Source organism: Phoenix dactylifera, chromosome 1 (assembly GCF_051530095.1).
Source record: "Phoenix dactylifera cultivar Ajwa chromosome 1, Ajwa_hap1_PhDact_Kaust_v1.1, whole genome shotgun sequence".
NCBI classification, from domain to species: Eukaryota; Viridiplantae; Streptophyta; class Magnoliopsida; order Arecales; family Arecaceae; genus Phoenix; species Phoenix dactylifera.
The window spans coordinates 6,776,354-6,799,331 of record NC_143190.1 but is presented as its reverse complement, the minus strand read 5'-3'; the positions used below and the strand labels follow the sequence as shown (position 1 = coordinate 6,799,331).

The window sequence follows — 22,978 nt, the reverse complement described above, 5'->3', positions numbered from 1 at the left end:
AATAAATAGTGATCTTTAACATGTGCTAAGTATTGATTTTGTCCTGTATCCTCGTTAGATATCAAGTACTCGAATGTTCTTCATTCAGATTAGGCTAATCAATGTTTTATATTGTCACTCCATATGTACAGTATATTCAGATTAGGCTAATCAATATTCTAATTCTTTATAAACACTCTGCTCTCGTGGATTTATTGTTCAAGTATCAACAACTTCGGTCTTTAACAGGTTTGAGAAACATGTGTGGAGATTGTCAAGTTGGCAGAGCAACGATACGGTGTCACCTACTTGAAAAAGTTCTCTCAAAGTTTCGTGGAACGTTTCCAACCTAAGAGAACTCATGCATTCTCTCCTGCAAAATTTATTAAGCAAGTAAGCGATATCGGGAGCTATAGGTAGGTGCTCACCAAATTGAAAAGGCATTTGGTAAAAGGTGGTCATTCTAAGATTAAGAATGATATAGTTGGTGGCATCACGGTAATTCTACATGACAATGATCTCAGATCATCCTCACTTCTCAAATCATCATTCAATTAAGTGATGGAATATCCATTCTTGAGATTGAAAATCCAAAATCACCCCAAAGCAGTGATCTTGAGCTAAAATTTCAGGATAAAAATATCCGTTAGTCCAACAAAAAAAATTGGTACATCAATACAGTTAATATTTTATATTGATATTATTTTATATTATATTAATATTATATATATTGTATTTATGAGATATATTATGTTATAATATATTATTAATCATATTATTGTCGTATTATTATTCAATAATAATTTTAAATTATTGTAAAAATATATTGCTGTACTTTATATTTATATGATAAACTTATTTAACATATTATTTCTATTTGCCCTATTTTTCTAATCAAAATAATATTAGTATTAAAAAAATAATATATTTATAAATATAAATAAAAATATTAATTCTATAATAGCAATTAATATATCTTTTAGAATGAATAATTTATAGGATTAATAAATATATTTTTATAAAATATATTAATAGATATATCAATATTTTATTATAATATATTTATATTATTAATAAATATATTTTGATAGAATATATTAAGGATAATTTTGGTATTATATAATCAGTGATCTTGATTTCTATAGAATACTAAATAGATTTTTTTTTTGTAGATATCTAGAAATTTTAATTATTAAAATATAGGATAATAAATTATCTTAGATCATCATAGATTATACTATTCTGAGATAAAGATCATAAAAAAAAGCTGAAAAGAGACGACCAACTCTGATGGTCAAAGCCCTGACAATCGGGAAAATGTCCTCTCTGCCTAGATGGATGGATGGTCGTGATACATTTGACGCTGGATCTTCCTTCTGCTCAAGGATTTGAATTTGATCCACGAGGGGTTGAAAGCCTCATCCTGACCATGTCATCATATGTCCGACTCGACCGATCAAAGAAATCTTTGGATTTTATGGTGACATGCTCTTTTTTTGTTTTTTGCTAGACGTTGACATGCTCTTTTATTGGTCAAAATCTCCCTCGCTATTGTTTTTATTGCTGTTTGACAAAGCATGCAAGCTTTGGTTACGCATGTGCTTACATCAGTCTTTCGGTAGTTCCACGCTCTTCTCCCGTCTTTTAGTTAAAATGGGTTTCGACGGGTTTCCTCGTTCTCGGGGAGTTGAACATCATGTGGTGGATATCTTGGGCTAACTGCTAAGCTTTCCAGGATGCCAAGAAGTGTGTATCTGGGTAACTTCTAGGCACTCACGAGAGAAATTGAAACTTTCCCAGCGTTGCACTTTTGATGCTACTGTTGTTATGAACAGTGCTAAAATATGAATTGCGTCGCTTTCTTATTGACAATAAGCATTCTCTTTGATGGCCAATTGTGAGGTTCTAGTAAGCTTTTTAAAATCCATGCTATTGAAGAAGTTTTCATCGAGTATCTAATTTAAATTATAAGTGTTATATTTTTTTTTTATAGAACCTTACTAACCTCGAAAAATTAGATTTCCACTTGATTAATTGTATGTAGAGTTCAAGAAAGTATGTAACCATAAACCCTTAGAAGTAAAATGTTTTTTTTTTTCTTTTTTTTTCTGTGAGAGTTGTTTGCTATGTTAGCATTCTTTCGGTATTATTCTAAATATGTAATATAACCTAAAAATTGAAAGAGAAAAAAAAAGAAGCTTATGTTAGTATTTTATTATGAATTATTTTATTCATTCAGAATATATATATATATATATATATATATATATATATATATATATATAATTCTTAGCATTACTAGTACTCAAGATCTATACAGTGAATAACCAATTCAGTCTTCATAGATCCGTGTTGTAGTGTCTTCTAAAATATATAGATTATGGGTTGGGTTCACTCTGATACTATTTGTAATAACTCAGGACCTCACCTAAAATAGTTAGCCAAAAAATATTATTTGGATATCTAAATCTTGTATAAGTATCGAAAATCTAACCAACGAATTTCCAATGTGGGATTAAACACACGTCCACACGAAATCTCACCAGACTAATATACCAATTCAACCCCACAACGTGGTATTGGAAAAAATTTTGCAACATGTGATTTTACTCTTTATAGCATCATTATATTATTTAAATAATATTATAGAATAATAAAGTGATGATGGAACGGAATATTAACTTCTTTTTTTTTTGGCTAGGAGGAATATTAACTTTTAGAAGCAAAGATGATGCCGCATCGGAATCTAATTACTGGGCCGCGGCAGTCATTTAGATCTTGAACACAAAAATGTAAATATCTTCAGAATTAGTGGCATTTACAGATCTCCTTCCCTCCTCCCCAAGATAAAACCCGGGTGGTTCTATATACACCCCCCCTATTGCTAAGGACACCCCCCAAAAACCAAAAAAAAAATACCCAAACTAACCTTTAGTGTAATTACCATATTGCCCTTGAAATTTTCTCATACACCCCCCTTCCTCCTCCGTTTCGTTTTGAAAAGAAAAAAAAAAAACACCCCTCAAACCTCCCTTAAACCCCTCGATCCATTTACATCGTTTAGGCGATCTTTGAAGGAGATTTAAGCCCCATTCGAAGCATGGACAAGCAACTAGTGATTTGGGACGAAGAATCGGCCGCAAAGGTACGTGTTCCACCTTGTTTCGAAATTTTTTTTTTTTCACGGTTCGTGCTCCGTTCGGCATTGGATCGCCGAACAAAAGGCTTCTGTTCGGCTGAACAGTGCCGAACAGAAGCCTTCTGTTCGGCAACCCTCAACCGAACAGATCTGTTCGGCTGCACAGTGCCGAACAGAAGGCTTCTGTCCGGCACTGTTCAGCCGAACAGAAGCCTTTTGTTCGGCGATCCAGTGCCGAACGGAGCACGAACCGTAAAAAAAAAAAATTTCGGGAGAAGCCGGCGAGGTGGTTCCGGGAGAAGCCGGCGAGGTGGTCGGAGATCGGGAGAATGCCGGCGACGAGAGGGAGAAGGGAGAACGGGGGGGTTTTGGGCGTTGGCGAGGTGTTTTGGAGGGGAAGAGCGGGGTGGGGGGGGGGGGGGTTTGGGGGGTGTAGAGAGCAATTTAGGTGAGGGGGTGGGGAGAGTGGGGGGTAATTTAGAAATTTTTAATTTTTTAGGGGTGTCCTTAGCAAATGGGGGGTGTAGAGAGTATTTAATTTTTTTTTAATTTTTGGGGGGTGTCCTGAGCAATAGGGGGGGTGTATATAGAACCACCCATAAAACCCAGGAGGCCAAAACCCCCCGTGTTCTCCTCCTTGTTTGCTCCTTTCACCTTTGACCCCCATCGCCTCGCTCTTTGCCTCTCCTGAGCCCCCCTCTCTCTTCTTCCCTCCGAGGGAAGAAGAGCTCGGGAAACCAACCAAACCCTAACTTTAATCCCCTCCTCCATCAAACCCTTGTCTTCTCGCAACCCCTTTGATTGCCCTTTTCCGATCTCGATCCGGTGGTCTTTTCCGCAGAAAGGGCTTATTCTCTGTGATCTCGAGCCTCCCCTCGATCCCTCCGCGCTCTCCTCCAGACCCCGTGCATCCGACCTTGCTCCGTTTCTCCAAGATCGCAGCCATGGCGATTCGCGCCACCGTCTCCTACTCCAGCTACCTGGCCCAGTCCATCGCTGCCTCCGCCGCCCTCCGCTGTGGCCACTGCCGCCTCTTCTGCGACGTCGCCGGACGCAGCCCCCTTGCCCTCTTCGCCGGCCACCGCCGCTCCGACAATGATGATCCCCCCGCCCCGGGCCGCGGTCCCAGTCGATCTAGGGTTTCCGATTGGTCCAAGACCCCGGCTTCCCGGTTCTCCTCCTCGTCATCCTTCTCAAAGGACTCCTCGGTGAATGATCGCTGCGTGCCGAATCTGACTGTTGGCTTGCTCTCTGTCATGGTTTCCGGCTCTGGCTCGTCGACTGCCGGCGTCGGATTTTTCGGGATCTCATCTTCCATGGGGATGGGGTTCAAGCCTTCGTCGCTGCTTCCGTTCTTGCAGGCAACGAAGTGGTTTCCTTGCAGTGAATTCCTCCCGGGGTCGGCGAGAAGTGCCTCGGTGGATGAGGGAGGGACCGTTCCCAGTGATAAGAGAGACATGATTCCTCTCAACAGTAATGGTGGGATGGTTTCTTCTGAGGGAAGTGGGGCTAAGGAGAGTTCGAGCTCCATGATGACTGCGAAGGGGTTGGATAGCAAGCTCGGGGAAATGAATTCGGGTGAGAGGCATGGGTGGCTTTCGCGGTGGATGAATTCCTGCTCAGATGATTGTAAGACTGTTCTTGCAGCGCTGACTGTTCCGCTGCTGTACGGGTCGCTCATGGCAGAGCCGAGATCGATCCCTTCTAGGTCTATGTATCCGACTTTTGATGTTGGAGACAGGATTCTAGCAGAGAAGGTAATGAACTTTTTAAATATGCCGATTCAGCTGGTAGATTGTCATTGCTTGTTTACATAATTTTGGTTTAAGTTTGATCCGTTTCTCGGTTTTGGTTGCACAGTGTGATGTTGATTGTTACAATTAGGAATTAACAACTCAATTCTATGGAAATTATGTGTTCCTCTCGAGGGATAAAGTCAATCAAACGCTCCATGAGGGGAAATTTGCTTTATTAGGAATATATAACTTTGTACTTATTGAATAACAACTTTGAAAAATGATTGAGGAATCACTTAGATCAATTAATTATAAATTAGATGAGTCACTAAAGTGTACAAAAGGTTTACATATTTTACTTGCTGTATGTGGATGCTATGTACGCAACTCTTGTATTTGTGTTGATGCTGTTTCTTGGTGATTAATTTTGTATTCTGAAATCTTTATGTTGATTTATTTTGTTCTTGTTGTTGAAATTGCAGGTCTCTTATCTATTCCGAGAGCCAGAAGTCACAGACATTGTTATCTTCAAAGCTCCTCCAATTCTTCTGGTATATTATAATTTTTCAATTGATGCAGTTATTTACGCATCCTATACCTATAAGCATTAATTGTGCTATCTGCCCTGTTAGGTTCACTAGAAATTTGCTTTTTATAGGAAATTGGATACAATTCAAGCGATGTCTTCATCAAAAGGGTTGTGGCTAAAGCTGGGGACTATGTCGAAGTAAGTTTCCACTATTGATGCGGGCCCTTCCTTTCATTTGCATATGTTTCTTCTAAATTGACATTCCACGATCGAATGATAAGCTGATGATGTATGCATTTTCATTCATGATAGGTGCACGATGGTAAATTGTTGGTGAATGGTATTGTCCAAGATGAAGAGTTCATATTAGAGCCTCTTGACTATGAAATGGATCCAGTGGTATGACATCTTTATTGTAATCGTTTTTTTTGTATGTATTTAGAACCAATGGATGTATGTCTTACATTGGATATATCCTAGAGATATTGTTATGTAAATCTCCTAGTTTAAAAGTTTAGTCATGGGTGAGTTGAATTTCACTTGCAATACCTCAAAATGTAAGATCTTTGTTCCAAAATATGCTGGGGGTTTTCTTTTTCTTCATCTTTTCTCTCTGTTTTTTTTTTCAGAGAATCGATGTTGATTTGTATTCCTAACTGGCTGCCGTTGCTTATGTAGCTTGTACCTGAAGGTTATGTCTTTGTGCTGGGAGATAATCGCAATAACAGCTTTGACTCTCATAATTGGTAAGTCCTGAAACCCAAAATAAAAGCTGTTCATTTCTCCATGCTGGAATTGTTTAGAAGTGTTGATCCTAAAATTGGAACAACCAAGATCTGCAACATACCGGCCATATATCCTGTACGCACAACTGTACCACCCTAATGCTCCACTCGGTTCAGATTGGTATGGACCAGTTTGGCTTCGATACTGAACCGAACCTCGTTATCGTATTGATACTTTATCGGTATGGCGGTATGGCAGATCTTTGGAACAATTAATGTCTGCAATGCTTGCTAATATCTTCTATCGGATCATTATTTCATTGTTATTTCAGGGGTCCACTTCCTGTCAAAAATATTCTTGGAAGGTCAGTGATTCGATATTGGCCGCCATCAAAAATATCAGACACTATTTATGAACCAAATGCAGTGCAAAATGTGCTGGTAGTTTCTTGACACATGCCCTTCCGCTTGAAGAACAAGATCTGACTGGTAAGGTGGATTTTTCAAGAGCCCTCCCCAGAGCTTTCTTGGACTTTTTTTTTTTTTTGTTGTTGTTGTTTATCCCTGGAAAATTCCTAATTATATTAAGTCATCCTTGATTTTTTGCCTGCCTGCCTCATTGGCAGATGTTTGCTTAAGCATCTCTCATCATTGTCATTTGGAGCACACCTTGTGTTAATTGTGGCCAATGAAGGAGCAGTGCATTTTTTATTAATCCTGAAATTTGACGTTGCAGGATGATTCTGATGGTTGCCTGAGATGTTAATAAGGCGGACGTTCTACTTCCAGCACGAGTTGTTGTCTCTCTCAATGATTTGTGCACCATTGGGCTTTCTTTTTTCTTGAGACGGCTTAAAAGATGATGAAATAGACCAATGGACGAGCCACGTGTGATATGTCTCTTGGGATTATGGGGATTTGAACAGGTTCCTTCTGTGCTCTCGAGCCCAAGTCGAGGAGCAGAACAATGGGCGGACATCCTGAGGGGGCGTTTGGTAACCCAACATGATCACCACAGTGATCTAAGATCTCCGGTGATCCGAATGCTGGGGTGATTTGAATTTCAATGATTTAAGATCAACGTGTTTAGTAAGCCATAGTTCAGTGGTTAAAAATTTCTGGATATCCCTGAATAACTTATTTGGTATGATGCGGAATTCAAGATCACCGACCACATAGTACCACAAATACTTCTGATATATCTTAGATGAATTTTTTATATGTTTTTAATTCTCATGACTCAAAAATATAAGTCAATATGCTAATTTCTATGGTAACTCCATAATTTTGTCATATATTCTACTTTTAGTAGCCCTTATTAATATATTCTATAAAAATATATTTATTATTCCTATAAATTATTAATTTTATAAAAATATGTTATTTTTCATTATAGAATTAATATTTTTATTTATACTTATAATATATTTTTTAATACTAATAATTATTTTGATTAGAAAAATAAGATAAATAGGAGTAATATATTAAATATTTTCATTATATAAATAATATATAATAATATATTTCTACTATAATTTAAAATTTTCCTTTAATAATAATATGATAATAATATTATTAGTAATATATTATAATATAATTTTATATCATTCATATAATATATAATATCAACATAATATTATATATATATATATATATAAATTTTTCTGCTAAATTGAGGAATATTTTTATCTTTAACTTTAAATTCAGGATCACTGTTCTGGGGTGATCTTAGATTTCCGACCTCAAGAACGGATATTTCATCACCGAGTTGAATGGTGATTTGAGGAGTGGAGATAATTTAGGATTACTGCCACGTAGGATTGCCGTGGTGCAATCAAACGCTGTGATATCATCACCTTCACCCATATTATTCTTGATTCTGGGACGATCATTCTATACCAAACATTCTTTGAGTGTCATGGCTTTGTTCTACAGATGAAGAAAGTGTTCCAAGTTCTAAGGATGAAGGCATTTGGGGTATTTCATGGATACGTGCTCTTGTAGGGGCTATGATGCCACCTTAATGTGTCTGCCATTGCCATCTGGTTGCTTCATGGGGATCGGTTTGGTGGTAAAATGGTTTTGCAGCATTGTTACTAAAAAAAATTATGCAAGATTGGAAGATTTGCAATGCTTCTTGGTTCCGTTCTCTATTTTAGCCGGAGGAAGTGAAGCTTTTCTTTTCTGGGTTGAAAAAATTGAAGCCCTTCAAACTAACCGAAAAATCCTAGAAGGATATCCTCCTCTCTCTTTCTCGTGAAATCTCAATCTCTCCCCTTTCTCTCTCGATATATTCTGGGTTTTAAAGGAAATCAATGCGGGAAGGAATTCAGCTGCGAATCCGAGCAGGTGAGCTTTATATGCTTTAGAATTCTTGGTTTATGAGGATGTGGAAGCATGACATAGGTAATGCCACTAATGTGATCGTAGATAATGATGGATTGAAGACATCAAGGTTGGTTTTGTGACTTAGGATTTTCTAGGCTTTTAGACATGGTTCTTTGAGTGGTCTCAGGTTGATGGGCATATCTTTGTTGGCTAAGGCCATGAAGAAAGGCATCCATGGATTTGAAGGGTCTTTTGATATCTCAGGTGTGCGGTCGCAGGCCAGACGACGGATGGGGATAAAACTTAAAAAAGTAAAAGCGGACAAAGAGGGGTTGACCGCTAAATGGCCATAGGCAAAAGATATAAAGCAGCAAAATTCGGTCCATTAGAGAGTCAACCTATGAAAATAACGAGTCAACTTCTAAACTAAAAAAGTTGAACCCATAATGGCTGCAAGAAAAAGATAGAACACAACAAAAGTAACAATTAGTCTGAGTCGATCTCTGAAGATCACAAGTCGACTTTTAGAGATAATGAGTCGAGACTTGAAAATTACGAATCAATCTATTTGCGCTTGACAACAGTAACAACTGATTTTTCTGTAAATCAAAATGGCTATTTTGTCTTACAATGGCTCTTCAATCTGCCTAATGGCTGAAAATGTCTTTAATTGTTTCTCAACGGTGCAAAATAAACACATGTTATAAGAGCAGCAGTCCAGATACAACAAGCCCAACACCTATGAAACAACCCAAGGCATCAAAGAGAAGTTACGCTTATGGGTTCGCCAGTGGATGGAGCCTTCGCCCAAGCCCCTAAGCACCGGCCCAAGCCCCCCATCTCACCCTCCATGCCCCTAAGCGTAGTTCTTCTACGTATTTGTATAATTTTCTGGTATTCTATTTCTTGGTATTGCTATAATAAATTTTTCTACACAAGCCAGCTTCATCTGCCTCAACCACTACCCTCCATGCGGGAACTTTATCTTCTATAGATTGCTAATTTTTCACATAACAGAACATGCATCTAATTTATCAGTATTTAATAAAAATAGAGTGTTGAGTTTGACAAGAAGCATTAGAGCACCAAAGGAATTCTAATCACGATCATTGAGTCCAATAGGTCCATTGATGAGAGTTGCCATCTAAAATCTCGTAGAGATATCAGATTTTCAAAAAAAAAATGTTGAAAATAGACATCATATGCAAAAAATTATGCCCTTCAAAGTTCTCAAATCTACCCAAAATGACTAAATTGATCCATAAGGGTCCATTGATTATCCTTGATCAAAATGCTCCACCATCCAGTTACTTGCTAACTAAATTACTTGGAGAAGTCACCATTTAGTGCAAGTCTAGTACAACCGATAAATCGGCCATTCATTTCTTTATTTCTCTAGGAAGATTACGAGATGATAGATGATGGACACCGAGGGCTATATCACACTTGTACCTTCAATGATTGTTATTATCTTTGAAAAGAATGCTAAACTAACATCAAGCCAGACAACTAACCTTGAAAATTTGGGTTGGTACCTAAATTGGATGGCCTCTTTTTAAGAAAAGAACTTTTTTGGATGCTAATATTAAATTTTTATAATTGTTCACCTGCCTAATCTAGTGCAGCATTATTGATGATCTAAATTCTGGCCGACAAACAAGTTGACTCAGGTTAATCACTCTGCTTGATCTGATTTCTAAGTTTTGATCAACTAAATATAAGATGGTTGTCTAAGCATGTAGGAAATAATCTGCTTGTCATGATACTTTGGAATGCTCTTGCACTATGACCATATATGCATAGGGTTGTAAAAGACCTAAGTTGCTTATATTTCGATATGCTAAGAGCTCGTTTAATCTCTACTCAACGAGCATAGATTCTTTGCAATGCAAGATTTATATCATAGGGTGTTTCGTGCACCTGAGAATGATGTGCAGTAGTACTTGGTGCTCTCCATTAAGAGATAGATGATTATTAAGTAAAAAAAAAAAAAAATAGATACCATATAAGGTCCATCATTATTAATAGCCATCTATTTTCTTATAGCTACTATCAAATATTTCACAATATTTTTAGGTGCAAATCCTATTTCCTACACCTAACTACCATATATGCCCAAGAAGAAGAAAAAAAAAAAGAAGCAGATTTATGATCCACTGTCTGTATTTATTTTATTTTATTTTATTTTATTTTGCGCTAAGGTGGACAAATTAAACTATATGAGTTCGGACACATGTAAATAAAACTAAAAATAACACACCGCAAAATACTCTAGGCAACCCTTCTTTTCGGGTCTACGATCCCTATTTGCTCCAAGAGATGCGTATAAGCTTGAGACTTGTTTGATTGGTAGAAAATAAATTATAAAATAGTTATTTTGAAAGGAAAATATAAAGAACATAAATTAGTAGATTTATTTATTTTTTACGTTAGATGTCCAGATTCATTCCTGAATGGGGCCAACACGAGGGTCTAGATTCGTGGTGGACGTTCTTTTTGTCTGTTTTAAGAGGTGGATGCTGCAGCCACTACACACACCGGCGGCGGGTAAGGGAAAGAGGTGAGATGGGACTGGAGGTGGATCCAGCCTTCGTCCAATCCCCCGAGCACCGATCGGACCCCACCGTCGTCGAGGCCAGCGGTATCCCGCTGATCGACCTCTTCCCCCTCCTCCACTCCCCCATCCCGGACGCCGGCGACGCCGCCCCGCCGGCCCTGTCGGGTTTACTGGCGGAGGTGGAGGCCGCGTGCCGAGATTGGGGCTTCTTCCAGGTGATCAACCACGGGGTTCCATCGGAGCTGGTGGAACGAGTGGAGGCCGCGGCGAGGGGCTTCTTCGCCATGCCGGCCGAGGAGAAGCGGGCGGTCAGGCGGGACGAGGTGAACCCCTTAGGGTACTACGAGTCGGAGCACACCAAGAACGTCCGCGACTGGAAGGAGGTCTTCGACTTTGTTGTCGAAGAGCCGGCGGTGATCCCCTCGCCGGCAGAGCGCGCCGGCGTTGGGGGTGGTGGGTTGATCGAGCTGTGGAATCAGTGGCCCAAGTATCCTCCGGAATTCAGGTGAGACTTGATCCTTTTTTTCTTTTTTAAGATCAGAAATAGCCGTTGATCCAAGGGAGACAAATCTAGCAGTTTGGGCTCAAATCTGGATCAAATCTATTACTTTTTGCTCGTAACTCAGGGGTCTGAACTTTTGGTACAACCAGAAGTGAGCGAGCACTTCCTTCTGTTCGTTTTTCTATAATCGAGCAGTTAAATCCCTTTTTTTTGGGTACAAATTTTGTGCAAATTAAGAAGAGCTTTGTTTTATATTTCCTTGTATCTTTTGGAACTTTTCATCTGCAATGATTTCTAATATACTGCACTTTCTCTCCACACCGCCCCCCCTCCCCCCCCAAAAAAAAGATTTTAATTTTGGTTATTAGCTTTGAGCTACTTTTGATCATAATCACAATGTAATACTTTTCTGGTCCTGTGCTATGCATAAATAAATCTAAGAGTCTAAGTCGACAAGTGATAATCCAGGGGGATTAATCTCACCATCAATTCCCAAGGTTGACAGGACTCGGACACTTCCAGGAAAACCAACATTGGAAATTGGCAAAACTGCATCCTCTGAATTGACCCTCCAAAACAAACAATGGCAGTAGCCAAAATTTCAGTGCAGTAACATGAAACAAACACATGATCAGAACTCTTGTTCTTGGAATTCGAGTTCTGGGAATCCAAATTCAGAAACTTGCAACATTCACGAGCACAAATGCATGCACTAAATAATTTCATTTCAGAAAGCTCTCTATATGGATTTAAAGCTACGTCAAAACTTAAACCAAATGCTGACGTTCATCAATTTTTCCAAATGCTTGTGTGTAGAGAAGCCTGCGAGGAATATGCCGGAGCTGTTACAGGCCTGGCTTTCAAGCTGCTCGAGCTCATTGCGCTGACCTTAAAGCTGCCAGCGAAGCGATTGAACAGCTACTTCAAAGATCCAACCAGCTTCATCCGCCTCAACTACTACCCTCCATGCCCCTCCCCGGATCTTGCTCTCGGTGTCGGCCGCCACAAGGACTCTGGAGCCCTGACCGTCTTGTATCAGGATGATGTCGGCGGTCTCGATGTCAGGAGGCGGTCCGATGGCAAGTGGATCAGAGTCAAGCCCATCCCCAACTCTTTTATCATCAATATTGGTGACATTGTTCAGGTGCCCATGCATCAATTGAATGCTTGAACTTATATATATATATATATATATATATATATATATATATATATATATATATATATATATATATATATATATATATATATATATATATATATATATTTGATGATGCTATACATTGATTTCTACCATATAGTTTTCATGAGTAATTTACTCTGTTGTAATGGTGACAGGTTTGGAGCAATGACAAGTATGAGAGCGCAGAGCACAGGGTATCGGTGAACAGAAAGAAGGAGAGGTTCTCCACTCCATTCTTCTTCAACCCTGCTCATTACGTGATGGTGAAGCCATTGGAGGAGCTGGTGGATGATGAGAAGAGCCCGGCCAAGTACAAGGAGTATAACTGGGGAGAGTTCTTTAAGACGAGGAAACTTAGTGACTTCAAGAAGCTTGAGGTGGAAAACATCCAGGTCTCTCATTTCGCTGCTACACTTTGTCATTAATAGTGGGTAGGCTGTCAAATAATCAGTACAAAAGAGTTGGTTAATGGTTATTAGCTGAGGTGATATGGTAGCAATAAATTTTATAAATTTCATAATCTTACAAACCAGCTGTTTGTTTGTTTTTTTTTTTTTAAAAAAAAAGATCTTGGATTATAAAAAAGTAATACAGGAAAATGAGACTGCACCGAAATTCTTCATAACCAAGTAAGCATATTTGATGATGAAACTCCATTATGAAACATAAACAGACCTTATAATCCCCTTGTCTAAGCAGTCATTTAGACATCAATGATTGTGTGGGTATCTTTGCTCTTAAGAGTATGACGGATGGTTTTATGATATGAAAGAAGTAGAACTTGGGAGAGTTTGATTGCCCGTGGTTCCATTGGAAGTACTGCAATCCAAATTGCTGCTATCTTGTATGGTTTGCCGGCATTTGTTGTTGTGAAAGAGTGTTGTTAGATATCTCCAACTTAGGCTTATATGGTTTCGCTATTTGGTTGTCTAATACTGAAAGGGATGTAGATCCTGCAATTAAAGTAGGTAAAGTTAGCTCTTAAAAGTAGTGAACTTTTTACAATTTTAATATTCATGAAAAAGGAAAACGGACAAGGTAAACATAAATAATAATAAATAATATATGTTTAATCATTACAAGCACTCTAATTTATTCTTTGGTGAGGGTTTAAATTGAGTCAAGAATTTATACAAGGTTAGTTTCTATATTGAGTCAAGAATTTCCTATATAAAACTTATAAATATACTAACACCTAATGTCTTTCTTGTTTTTTTTTTAAAAAAAAAATTGTTTCTATGCAGACTAAAGATAAATGTCTGCTATTGTACCCTTGAGGTCTAAACACATCTAATTTCAAAACTTGTTTTAGAAGATCTATTAGAACGCTACTTTGTGTATGTAGCGAGATACACACTAGCTACGCTTTAAAAAAAAAAAACAAATTTATTTGCTTTTTTATTCTTATTTGAAAGCTGCTCTTTTCAATGTTATTCTAAAAATTAAGCTCTATTTTCATTATTTTCTCCTTTTTTAAAAAAAAAATTATACTTATAGGATATGTACAATGCACATACTAGATACTAAAAAGATATAATCTAAAAAATTATTATAACGGAAAGAGTGCTTCACAAGCTAAAGCCACGACAAAACACGTTGCTTCACCGCAAACTATATCAACGCTATCGGATCACTTTTAAAAACCACTCCATGGATATTCGTTATGTATGAAATGCCCGTTTTAGCAAAAAAAAAAAAAAAAACCACTCCATGGCCCCAAAGCATCGGCCCAAGCCCAAGACCAAGCCCGGGCCCACACATTTCCGACTCTGGTGAAGCCCCATCGATCGGCCCCTCCCCTCTCCTCCACTTCCACTTCCCCATACCCAACATGGATGGCTCCACCTCACCGGCAAGTGGCGGAGGTGGAGGTACCACGCCAGCAGTGGGGATTCTTCCATGGGATCAACCATGGCATTCCGCCAGAGCTCCTTAAGAGCTTCATGACAAGATCAAGGACGTTCTTCGCATTGTCTGCAGAGAAGTAGCATTTTTAAGAGAAACGACGTGAACCCACCAAGTTACTGCAACGCAGAGCACGCCAAGAAAATATAAAATATATAAATAATTAAATCTACCTTATGTTATTAATTTAAGCTTTTGGGACAAATAGTGATTTTAATATGGTATCAGAGTAGAGGTCCTGAGTTTGAATCCTGTCTCTGCACTCTTTAATCCCATTATTAAAAATTTCACATATTAGGCTCACCCATTAAAGAAAAGTCAGGCCCACATGTGAGGAAGAGTATAAAAATATATAAAATATATAAATAAATCTACCTCATTCTATAAAGAGTTTCTTAACTTCGTTGTTGTTTCCACCCAATATTTATTTTTGAGTGTAAAGTGTTTACACCCAAAAAATGATCAGTCATCGTCCAATTATAGTAAATAGTTCAAAAATATAAAACTGATCAGGATGTGATTAATCATTTATGCATAATATAAACTTGAAGGTACTATACTAGGCTATTTATCAGTTATACAAGGGACCATAACTTGGATACTTATTTGCTAGAATTAACTTATCAAAACAAGTTGCCGGTAGAGGGAGTAATTCATGCAATAACTATTGACAACCATCAACAAAGTAGTTACCACGGCAAGCAACCACCAAAAAAGAGTGGCTGTCGCAGAAATAACTACTATCAACTTTATTCGCTCTCTCTCCCATCTACATACATGAATACTTAACTATTTAGCTATTGGACAAGGTTTTTATGCCTACCCAATGTAACACAATGAGCATCGAAAAGATTCTACATCGATGACCTAATCTAAAATTCTGTAGCATGACATCTTATTCTATCTTGGGGGGAAATCAACCGAGCATCTGGATCCTTGTTGGTTTATCCAGTTCTCTAGCACGACGGCAATTCTATTGTAGAAAATATTTGTCAATATACTTAAGTATATTTCTTCTTTATGATCATTCTTTTTATTATTTTATCTCATGAGATATTACTTTCTTAGCAACTTTTTTACAATATTTATGTCCTATTTGAAAGCTTCATTCCTTTCTTAAGATGCTTTTCTTGATCCACTATATCTATCTAATCGGCCTGATTGGTATGATATGCTTGCAATTGTCAATCCACAAATTTATACTCTTTAAGGAAAAAAAAAATTGCTAAAGTAGATTTTTCATACAACACAGGTACAGACACACTCAATAAAAATCATAATATAAAATGCCACAGAATGGCTGGCCACATAAGCAGTCATCCAACCGCAGCCCCATTTGCTTCCTTAAATACATGCTTAGCCTGAAAAGCCACGCTATCTTTACTTATCTTTCAGATGTTTGGAAAAAATTATTGGGAGCCGGTGGTGCTCCTCTCTCCGGCGTCTTCTCTTCCTTAGCGTTAAGCGTTTGGTGAGAGAGTTGCTTTAACGCGTTAATAAGGGTTTATTGCACCCGCCTCATTCCCTTGACGCGATCAGGTAATTTCATTAATGTGCTTGGATTTTTATTCATCAGAGGTGCGGGCAGACGGATAAGCCGCGAGTGCACGAAGGGCGGGAGAGGGGAAGAGCGGATCTCCCGTGTATGTATAGCCACTTCAGTCGTGCTTGTCCTTTCTCGAATGGAAAAAAAGTATCTTTTTTCTGGGAACATGGTAAACCAGAAATTCTTATGTTCGTGATTCTTCATCCACCGATGCAGAAAATGCTCCAGTTTTCCATTACCGAGGGGGTGGATCGAAGCGATTGCAGCGAAAAATTGACCTGAAACGAAGCACTTCGTCTATTGGCATTGTAGAAAGGATCGAATATGACCCTAATCGTTCTTCTCGGATCGCTCTAGTACGATGGATCGAGGGGGTGCTGCTACGCCGCACATGAAGAAGATCCCTGCTCTGATGAGCATTAAGGATTAGCTGCGATTCTCGTCTGGGGCTCGTCTCGGCTTGCGTTAAGCTTTCTTTCTGCCGCTTTCAGTTCCGCACCAAATCGTAGCAAAGCGCAGTACCCGATCTCGCCCTCGTACCATTTCCTTCTGCTGCTATAGCCTCCATTCCAGGTTGGCAGAAGACAATTCCTGCTGCTAGAAAGAAAGAAAATAGATGAAGTGAACCGATCTCCTATTTTAGTCCCCCGCCTCGCTTCTCTTTAGAAGGCCCTTTGTCTTACTTCGATTTCATTTCTTCGACCAAAACAACTACTTGTGAGGAAAAGTCCCAACATCTAGCTAGGGGGATATGGGTCTCTCCACTACCCAGATAAAAAAAAAAAAAAAAGAAGTTCCCCTTATCTTATTTATTCCTTACCGGATTCCATTCTTTCGGTTAGGAAGGATCTGTTTAAGAAGAAGCAGCTCTTTCATACAGTGTGCAGAGTGCTTGCTTCAGCTCCAGCTACTAAAGCCAATCGGGATACGTTGGACTGGAAAAAGGCAATGGCCTCCTGTACTTGGCCCGAGATTCGTTGCCAAAGCTAAAGCAAAAGCATCCTTTGGTGATTAATTGGAGTTACACGTGTAAGCTTGCGGCTTCAAAGTCAGGCCGTAGCGTGTCAGGTTTTTGGTAAGGTTACTTAGTCTTATCCGAAAGCGGCGGAAGGCAAGGCATGTTTTAATCACTTTAGTCTAAAAGCCGAAGCCGGAAGTCGAAGGGCGAAGACAAAAGCTACAGAGGCACGTGGTTATGAATTCCAACGTGGCGGATAAAATCATATATCTGCATGGCCCAATTAATAGTTCAAGTCACACACTCCCATAATCCATCCTCTCTTCGAAAAATCCACTTCAACTATTCAGATTTGTGCAGGAGCTGGCCTCTGATGGACTCAAACTCTAGGCGAAGGTGCATGAGGAACTGAAATAGACGTTGCTGATCTCGGGCCTTCTGCTGCTTCTTGGCATATAAGGCTTTCTTCAATCGGAAAAAAGGGATGGATCGGAAGTCTGATAGGGCTTTAAGAGATAGGGACTCCAGCGGTAAGAAAGACTCACTCAGTGAATCGGTGGATCACACACTTGGAGACAGGGACAGGGACACGCCTGACTATTTCGAAAGTAGACAAGTGTTGAAAGAGTGAAGTCTGGGGACAACGGTAAACGTGAGGAATGGGATCTCCAAAGCTACCCGCCCTACTAAAGAAGTTCGCGAGCAAGGGACATGCCGTGATTCCTACTACACTGCCTATGGCTTACGGTAGTTTCTATTCCCTTGTTGCCTTCGCCCTCGGAAATGGCTCGAGGGGAATCCGGGGAGAAGATTTCAAAAACTGTGCTTTAAAGGGCAGTCTCACTACTGACTAGATCTGGCGATATACCTACTTGACTAACTAGGCACAGGAAAGGGCGAGAGGGTTTTCCATTCAGTCCTTTCTGAACTCACAGTACTGAGAAGGTTGGGGTCCGTACACATGTCATTACCAGACGAATCCAATGGGAATAAAATCCCTTTTTATATAGTATAGTCTCAAGGAAGTCCAAATTCAGACTGTCGTATGCCTTTTCGATGTCCAACTTGATACACATACAACCCTTCTTTGCCTTCGACCGTCGTAAATGGGAAAAAGGCAGATCCAAAGCCAGTGGCTTACCTAAGAGCATGACCGCTAAGCATTGCTGCTTTCTATTCTCGCGCGGATCTTGAATCTAAAACACTCTTCAATACTGTTTGGAAAGTCGTCTTGTATTGATCTTCTTTTTTCCTGGACAGACTGGTAGCTCTTACTCCTCATCTTCATTCTACTAATTCTTCTCGGTGTAATAGACAAAGGTGTAGGCTTGACATCTCAGCTAATGGATTGGATACCCGCCAGAACATAAGACTCAAAACGATCCTCCACCCCTCGGTCTGTAGAAAGCTGAGCCTTACAAAAATAAAAGGTCGATAGATCTTCACTAAATGAGTAAGTTGCAAGGTTGGGAATCCGCTGTGCGCCTAAGTGCGAAAAGACAGTGCAAGCTTTGTTATGCCGAAACCTAAATGTAAAGTCAGCAACACTTCTAAATGCAACAACCTTTCATTGCCACTGAATCCCCCTTTTTGATCAGCCGAACTTTCCTTCTGCTTGACTTAGAGTAGATTTCATTCGACATATGCGACCAACTGCCCCAGTCTCGGGGGCATGCCCAGAATCGGATTGATGGCAGAGAATGCGCAAAGTGACAAATGTGAGAATCAGCAGCAGGAGCAGTAGGAGGAAAGCGAATAGTGCCTCACTTGCCTGAAAGCAGGAAGCATCCCTATTTCTTCGATAATAGAGTTGGCTATCTCTGTGGCATTGATTGTACAAGTTCGTGAAGAGGGCTGGACGAGTAGAATGAGGGAAAGCGGCTCGATCGACAAAAAAAAGGTAAAGCAGCGGAGGTAGGGAGAAAGAGATTGAGTGGTAGCGATCCCTCATTCCATTCTTCTTTCATTCTCGGGTAGCAAGGAGCTCAGCGAACGGATAAACCCCAGAAGTAAGGGACCGCAAGGCGCGAAAGAACAAGCAACGGCTTTCGCCGTTGCGCGTTAGCGCAGCCGTTTTCTTTTTCGCCATTTCGACACCGGGTCATTTTTTTATGTCTTTACCGGACGATCTCGTAGCGGTGGCCATATAATTAATAGGTTCCCTCGTTCGTAGAAGGGCACGATGATTGAATGCATAACCCATTCTTGATTAAAGCAATCATCAAACCGTAGGAGGGGACTGCTTCCTAATCCTGTCTTGAAGCGGGTTCAAAAGATCAACTCTATAGTATAGGGTTTCGGTTGGTTGTTCCAAAGCAGTTCAAAAGCTTAGCCGATGACTCTCTCTCTTTAATAGATTCCCAACCTTGCAACTGCGCGCTAACCCGAGCGGGACTCAAAATCTTCCCCCTCCGATTAAACATATCTTCCCCTCCTTTGAGGGATTGAATATTCATCTCTAAAAGTCTTTATCAATAATCCTCAATACCCTCCTAGATTTATGTAAGATTCAGTCCGTTTAGAAAACTAAATATGCCACTTAGAAAGCTTAACCCTGAGCTCAGAAACCAGAACAAACCTTAAGCCTAAACTAGCAAGGTGTAACGAGTTTGGCTTTTAAGCTGCCGAGCTTATTACACCAACTTTGGACCTGCCGTTTAAGCGACTAGATGGCCAGCCACTTCGAACATCAAACCAGCTTCATACGCTCAACTACTACCCTCCACGGCCTTGAGGTCAAGAGGCAGCTCGGTGAGAATGGGTCCAAATCAGACATTGTTGAGGTGCCCAGAAATCACCCTTCATGAATAATTGCAGTGTGTTACTGGTGATAGGTTTGGAGAAATGTCAAGTATGAGAGCTCGGAGCACAGGACGCCGGCGAAGCCGGAGGGGCACAGGTTTTCTCTCCCACTCTTTTGTGGCTGTTAAACAACAGGGAGGCTGTCCCCGATCGGTTGAAAAAAAATGGCTAAAGGTAGAAGAAATTATATCCTACACCATATGCACCACTTGGTTTAGTCATGAGAGCTACCGGAGATTGTCTATTAGCAATCTAGAGCCCAGTCCCATCTTTACTGCAATTCATAATCCCAAACTATGTACAAAAGAAATGGCAAATGGTGGTAGATATAAAGGTTTATTAATATGTTTGTGTTAATAGATAGGAATGGCTACCAGATGGAGGAGAAATTATGTTCTGCACCACGTACAGCATGTGGCCATGTGCCATGGCAATGATGCCATCTTATTTCTGCAAGCTCCATTTATCATGCGCTTGCCTTGATGGTTGGTCTATAGGAATGCGATGGTGTGATTGATACAGTGCACAGTTATGTTGCTACGTGCCCCTAGTTTAGTTGGAAGTGAACGGTGGCTCTGATACCATGTTGAAATGAAAGAATTAGAGAAGAAAAATATATTTCTGCCTATCAATTATAATATACAAAAGCAGCCCTTATATATTACTTGGAGGCTGATGAAATTTAATAAGGTCGATTATATTCGACACAATCAATCACAAATCAATCAAGGTGAAGTTTGGTAAGACCGACTAAGTTTGACACAATCAATCACAAATCAATCAATGGTCCTACAATAATTCTAACAGAAAGTTACTTGAGCCCGTCCCGTCTTTTGCTGCATAATCTCAAACTGCCAAGGAGCCACGACCCCTTCTCTTTCTCTCTCTCACTGCCTGTTTCCATCAAAAGCCAAAATCAAAATACGCCGTTGACCAACCCCCCACTTCAGTAAACGATTCCCCTCTCCCCTGTCTCCTCGATAAACTCTCAGTCTTCTAAATGCCCCCATTGCCACCCTCAGGAGGGCCCAAGCTTACAGGAGAAGAGGTTGCATCGAGCTCCAGCAGTGACCGAATCCTCTTTTAACCATCAGAGTTATAATAGCTCATCATCTTTATTCTAGATGAGCCAAGTTTTGGCAGGGTGATGAGAGGAGCGCTTATGTCAGGGCTAATTCGGTTGTATCTTTCCAGCGAAAGGATGATTGATCCTTCTTCTTTTTTTCTTTTCATGACCGTTGGATCATGAACTGCACAGATCTTCCAAACTGTCTGCACATATCTCAAAGTGATCGATACAACCATGGATTCCCCAGCCCCTAATGTCGAGAACAGCTTAGAAGAAGAAAGTTCTATTTCAATCCAATCCTCTCCCCTTTTTTTTTTCCTTTTGAGTCTCATAAGGATATGTGTAAGCCAGGAAAGTTTCTGGAGAGTCAGAGAGACAAAAATCGTTACAAATTACTGTTAGCAAAATTACTAAAGTATTTCTTGAAGGGAGTTGCTGCGGAGAAGCCAGTGTTTTCTATTGATCAGAACTTGACTGGCTCATTTGTCACCTAGTGCCCATGACTAGGAAAGAGCACGGATCCGCCATGAGCAGAGTACTGTACGATTCTTAATATCTACCATCAAAAGATAGACGGCCATCAAATAAGATGGTCCACAAGCATGTATCACATTATATATGATGTATTGTCTGACAATTGTCTATCTCTTGATAGCAGCTATTGAGAGCTGTACGGTACTGTACAGAGCTGCACAGTACTCTGCGATGCATTTGCACACCGCAAAAAAAGCACAGATCTTTTATGGTGCATGAGGACCCACTGCAGAGTGCTCTGCATTCCTCAATAGCTACCACCAAAAGATGGACATCCATCGAACAAGATGGTTCACAAGCACGTATCTTATTATATATGATGTGTGTTATCTTATAACTGTCCGTCTTTTGATGCTGCTATTGAGAGTTGTATGGTACTCTGCGATGCATGCACACCGCAAAGAATCATGATTATTGTGGGAACCATGTCTGCATTGACTTCTCGTCTTCATGTAATAAAGCTGCAATGTGACATTAATCATCTACCTTGGCTCAAGTTATCTACCTATCCCATCAATGTGACAGTAATCAAACACTTGGCCAGAGGTTTCTAGCTGCCCCAGCAGTGTAAAACACATTGACTCCCCCTTCAAATTCCACTGTTTAAGAAAAGACCCCATCACTTGGAAGAACGAAGCTTTGGCAAGTGATTGGAGTTAATACAAGCTAGCTAACATAGGACCTGGATTCTGAAATAAACCAACCATCGGCATTGCAAGTTTGTGTCATTAGGCACCTCAGGTGTGAAGCTTTTGTTAGCTATTATTTTTCTCCTAGGGATGACAACAATGATAGCAATCCAGAATCTAAAGCATAAAATTCCCAGCATTGCAGTAACCAAATTTGACAACTTTGGCACCAACACAGAGAATTGTTATTCAAGCAGTGCCGACATAAGACAAATATTTAGATATTCATATAAGATTGAGCTGAAAATCCTATGAAAATCGGATTGGCCCATCTAGGCCTATCCAAATTCAGCCCAGATCCTAACCTCTGAAATACAAAAGAAGAAAAAAACCTACAAATACCTTTTTTTTATTCTTCTCATATGATTTGGGCTAGATGATGCTTGGTTGATATAAGATCACGCTTAAATAGACGCCAATCTATGAATCCTATATTTTAGTCCAATCCTGTAGGAATTTTCAAACAAACCCTTAGGTGCAAACTTTCCAACAGTGTTGAAAACAAACCGACTATAGCTGACCATCATACCAATCTTCTCGAATCAAATTCCTACAACTTGATGTGACCGAGCCACTGAACTTCTAACAAAACTCAGCAAACAGCATCTCAGATAAATGGAATCAATGTGTTCTCCCGACTTGATTTTTTTTTTGTTTTTCATTTAGAGAAACTCGCTTGATGCATGTTGAGGCCAGAGGAAAACAAAATAAGCATTATCACTGCATACAGCATGACTGGGTCCATGATGACGAATTTCATCATGCCAGCAGATGCTGAGTAAAATACACTCTCAAAA

At 39.8% G+C, this 22,978-nt stretch overlaps 2 protein-coding genes across 4 annotated transcripts; both read left to right on the top strand.

Moving 5' to 3' along the window:
• Positions 1-2,731: 2,731 nt before the first annotated feature.
• Positions 2,732-7,305, top strand: LOC103709189 (thylakoidal processing peptidase 1, chloroplastic-like). 3 transcript variants are annotated; one of them, XM_039114349.2, is made up of 8 exons: positions 2,732-2,836; positions 3,728-4,875; positions 5,337-5,405; positions 5,513-5,581; positions 5,696-5,782; positions 6,062-6,129; positions 6,441-6,597; positions 6,845-7,305. In XM_039114349.2, exons 2-7 carry the CDS (start codon positions 4,063-4,065, stop codon positions 6,559-6,561), a joined length of 1,227 nt encoding a protein of 408 aa, XP_038970277.1. In that variant the 5' UTR covers positions 2,732-2,836; positions 3,728-4,062; the 3' UTR covers positions 6,562-6,597; positions 6,845-7,305. The 3 variants fall into 3 exon arrangements, 2 of the variants coding, with proteins under 2 accessions (XP_038970277.1, XP_038970278.1); XR_015976853.1 differs by lacking the exon at positions 2,732-2,836 and having other exon boundaries at positions 3,746-4,875; positions 6,013-6,129; XM_039114350.2 differs by lacking the exon at positions 2,732-2,836 and having other exon boundaries at positions 3,746-4,875; positions 6,441-6,602.
• A 3,606-nt stretch (positions 7,306-10,911) lies between these two features.
• Positions 10,912-13,207, top strand: LOC103709158 (protein LATERAL BRANCHING OXIDOREDUCTASE 1-like). Its single transcript, XM_008794384.5, has 3 exons — positions 10,912-11,498; positions 12,312-12,639; positions 12,834-13,207. Exons 1-3 carry the CDS (start codon positions 11,002-11,004, stop codon positions 13,101-13,103), a joined length of 1,095 nt encoding a protein of 364 aa, XP_008792606.2. The 5' UTR covers positions 10,912-11,001; the 3' UTR covers positions 13,104-13,207.
• The last annotated feature ends 9,771 nt before the right edge of the window (positions 13,208-22,978 follow it).

Bases quoted from the DNA above. Each gene is read 5' to 3' on its own strand.
- LOC103709189 (XM_039114349.2), top strand. From the start codon at position 4,063: ATGGCGATTCGCGCCACCGTCTCCTACTCCAGCTACCTGGCCCAGTCC. The intron at 4,876-5,336 runs GTAATGAACTTT...TTGAAATTGCAG, and splicing joins ACAGGATTCTAGCAGAGAAG to GTCTCTTATCTATTCCGAGA. The intron at 5,406-5,512 runs GTATATTATAAT...TGCTTTTTATAG, and splicing joins AAGCTCCTCCAATTCTTCTG to GAAATTGGATACAATTCAAG.
- LOC103709158 (XM_008794384.5), top strand. From the start codon at position 11,002: ATGGGACTGGAGGTGGATCCAGCCTTCGTCCAATCCCCCGAGCACCGA. The intron at 11,499-12,311 runs GTGAGACTTGAT...GCTTGTGTGTAG, and splicing joins AAGTATCCTCCGGAATTCAG to AGAAGCCTGCGAGGAATATG. The intron at 12,640-12,833 runs GTGCCCATGCAT...TAATGGTGACAG, and splicing joins ATATTGGTGACATTGTTCAG to GTTTGGAGCAATGACAAGTA.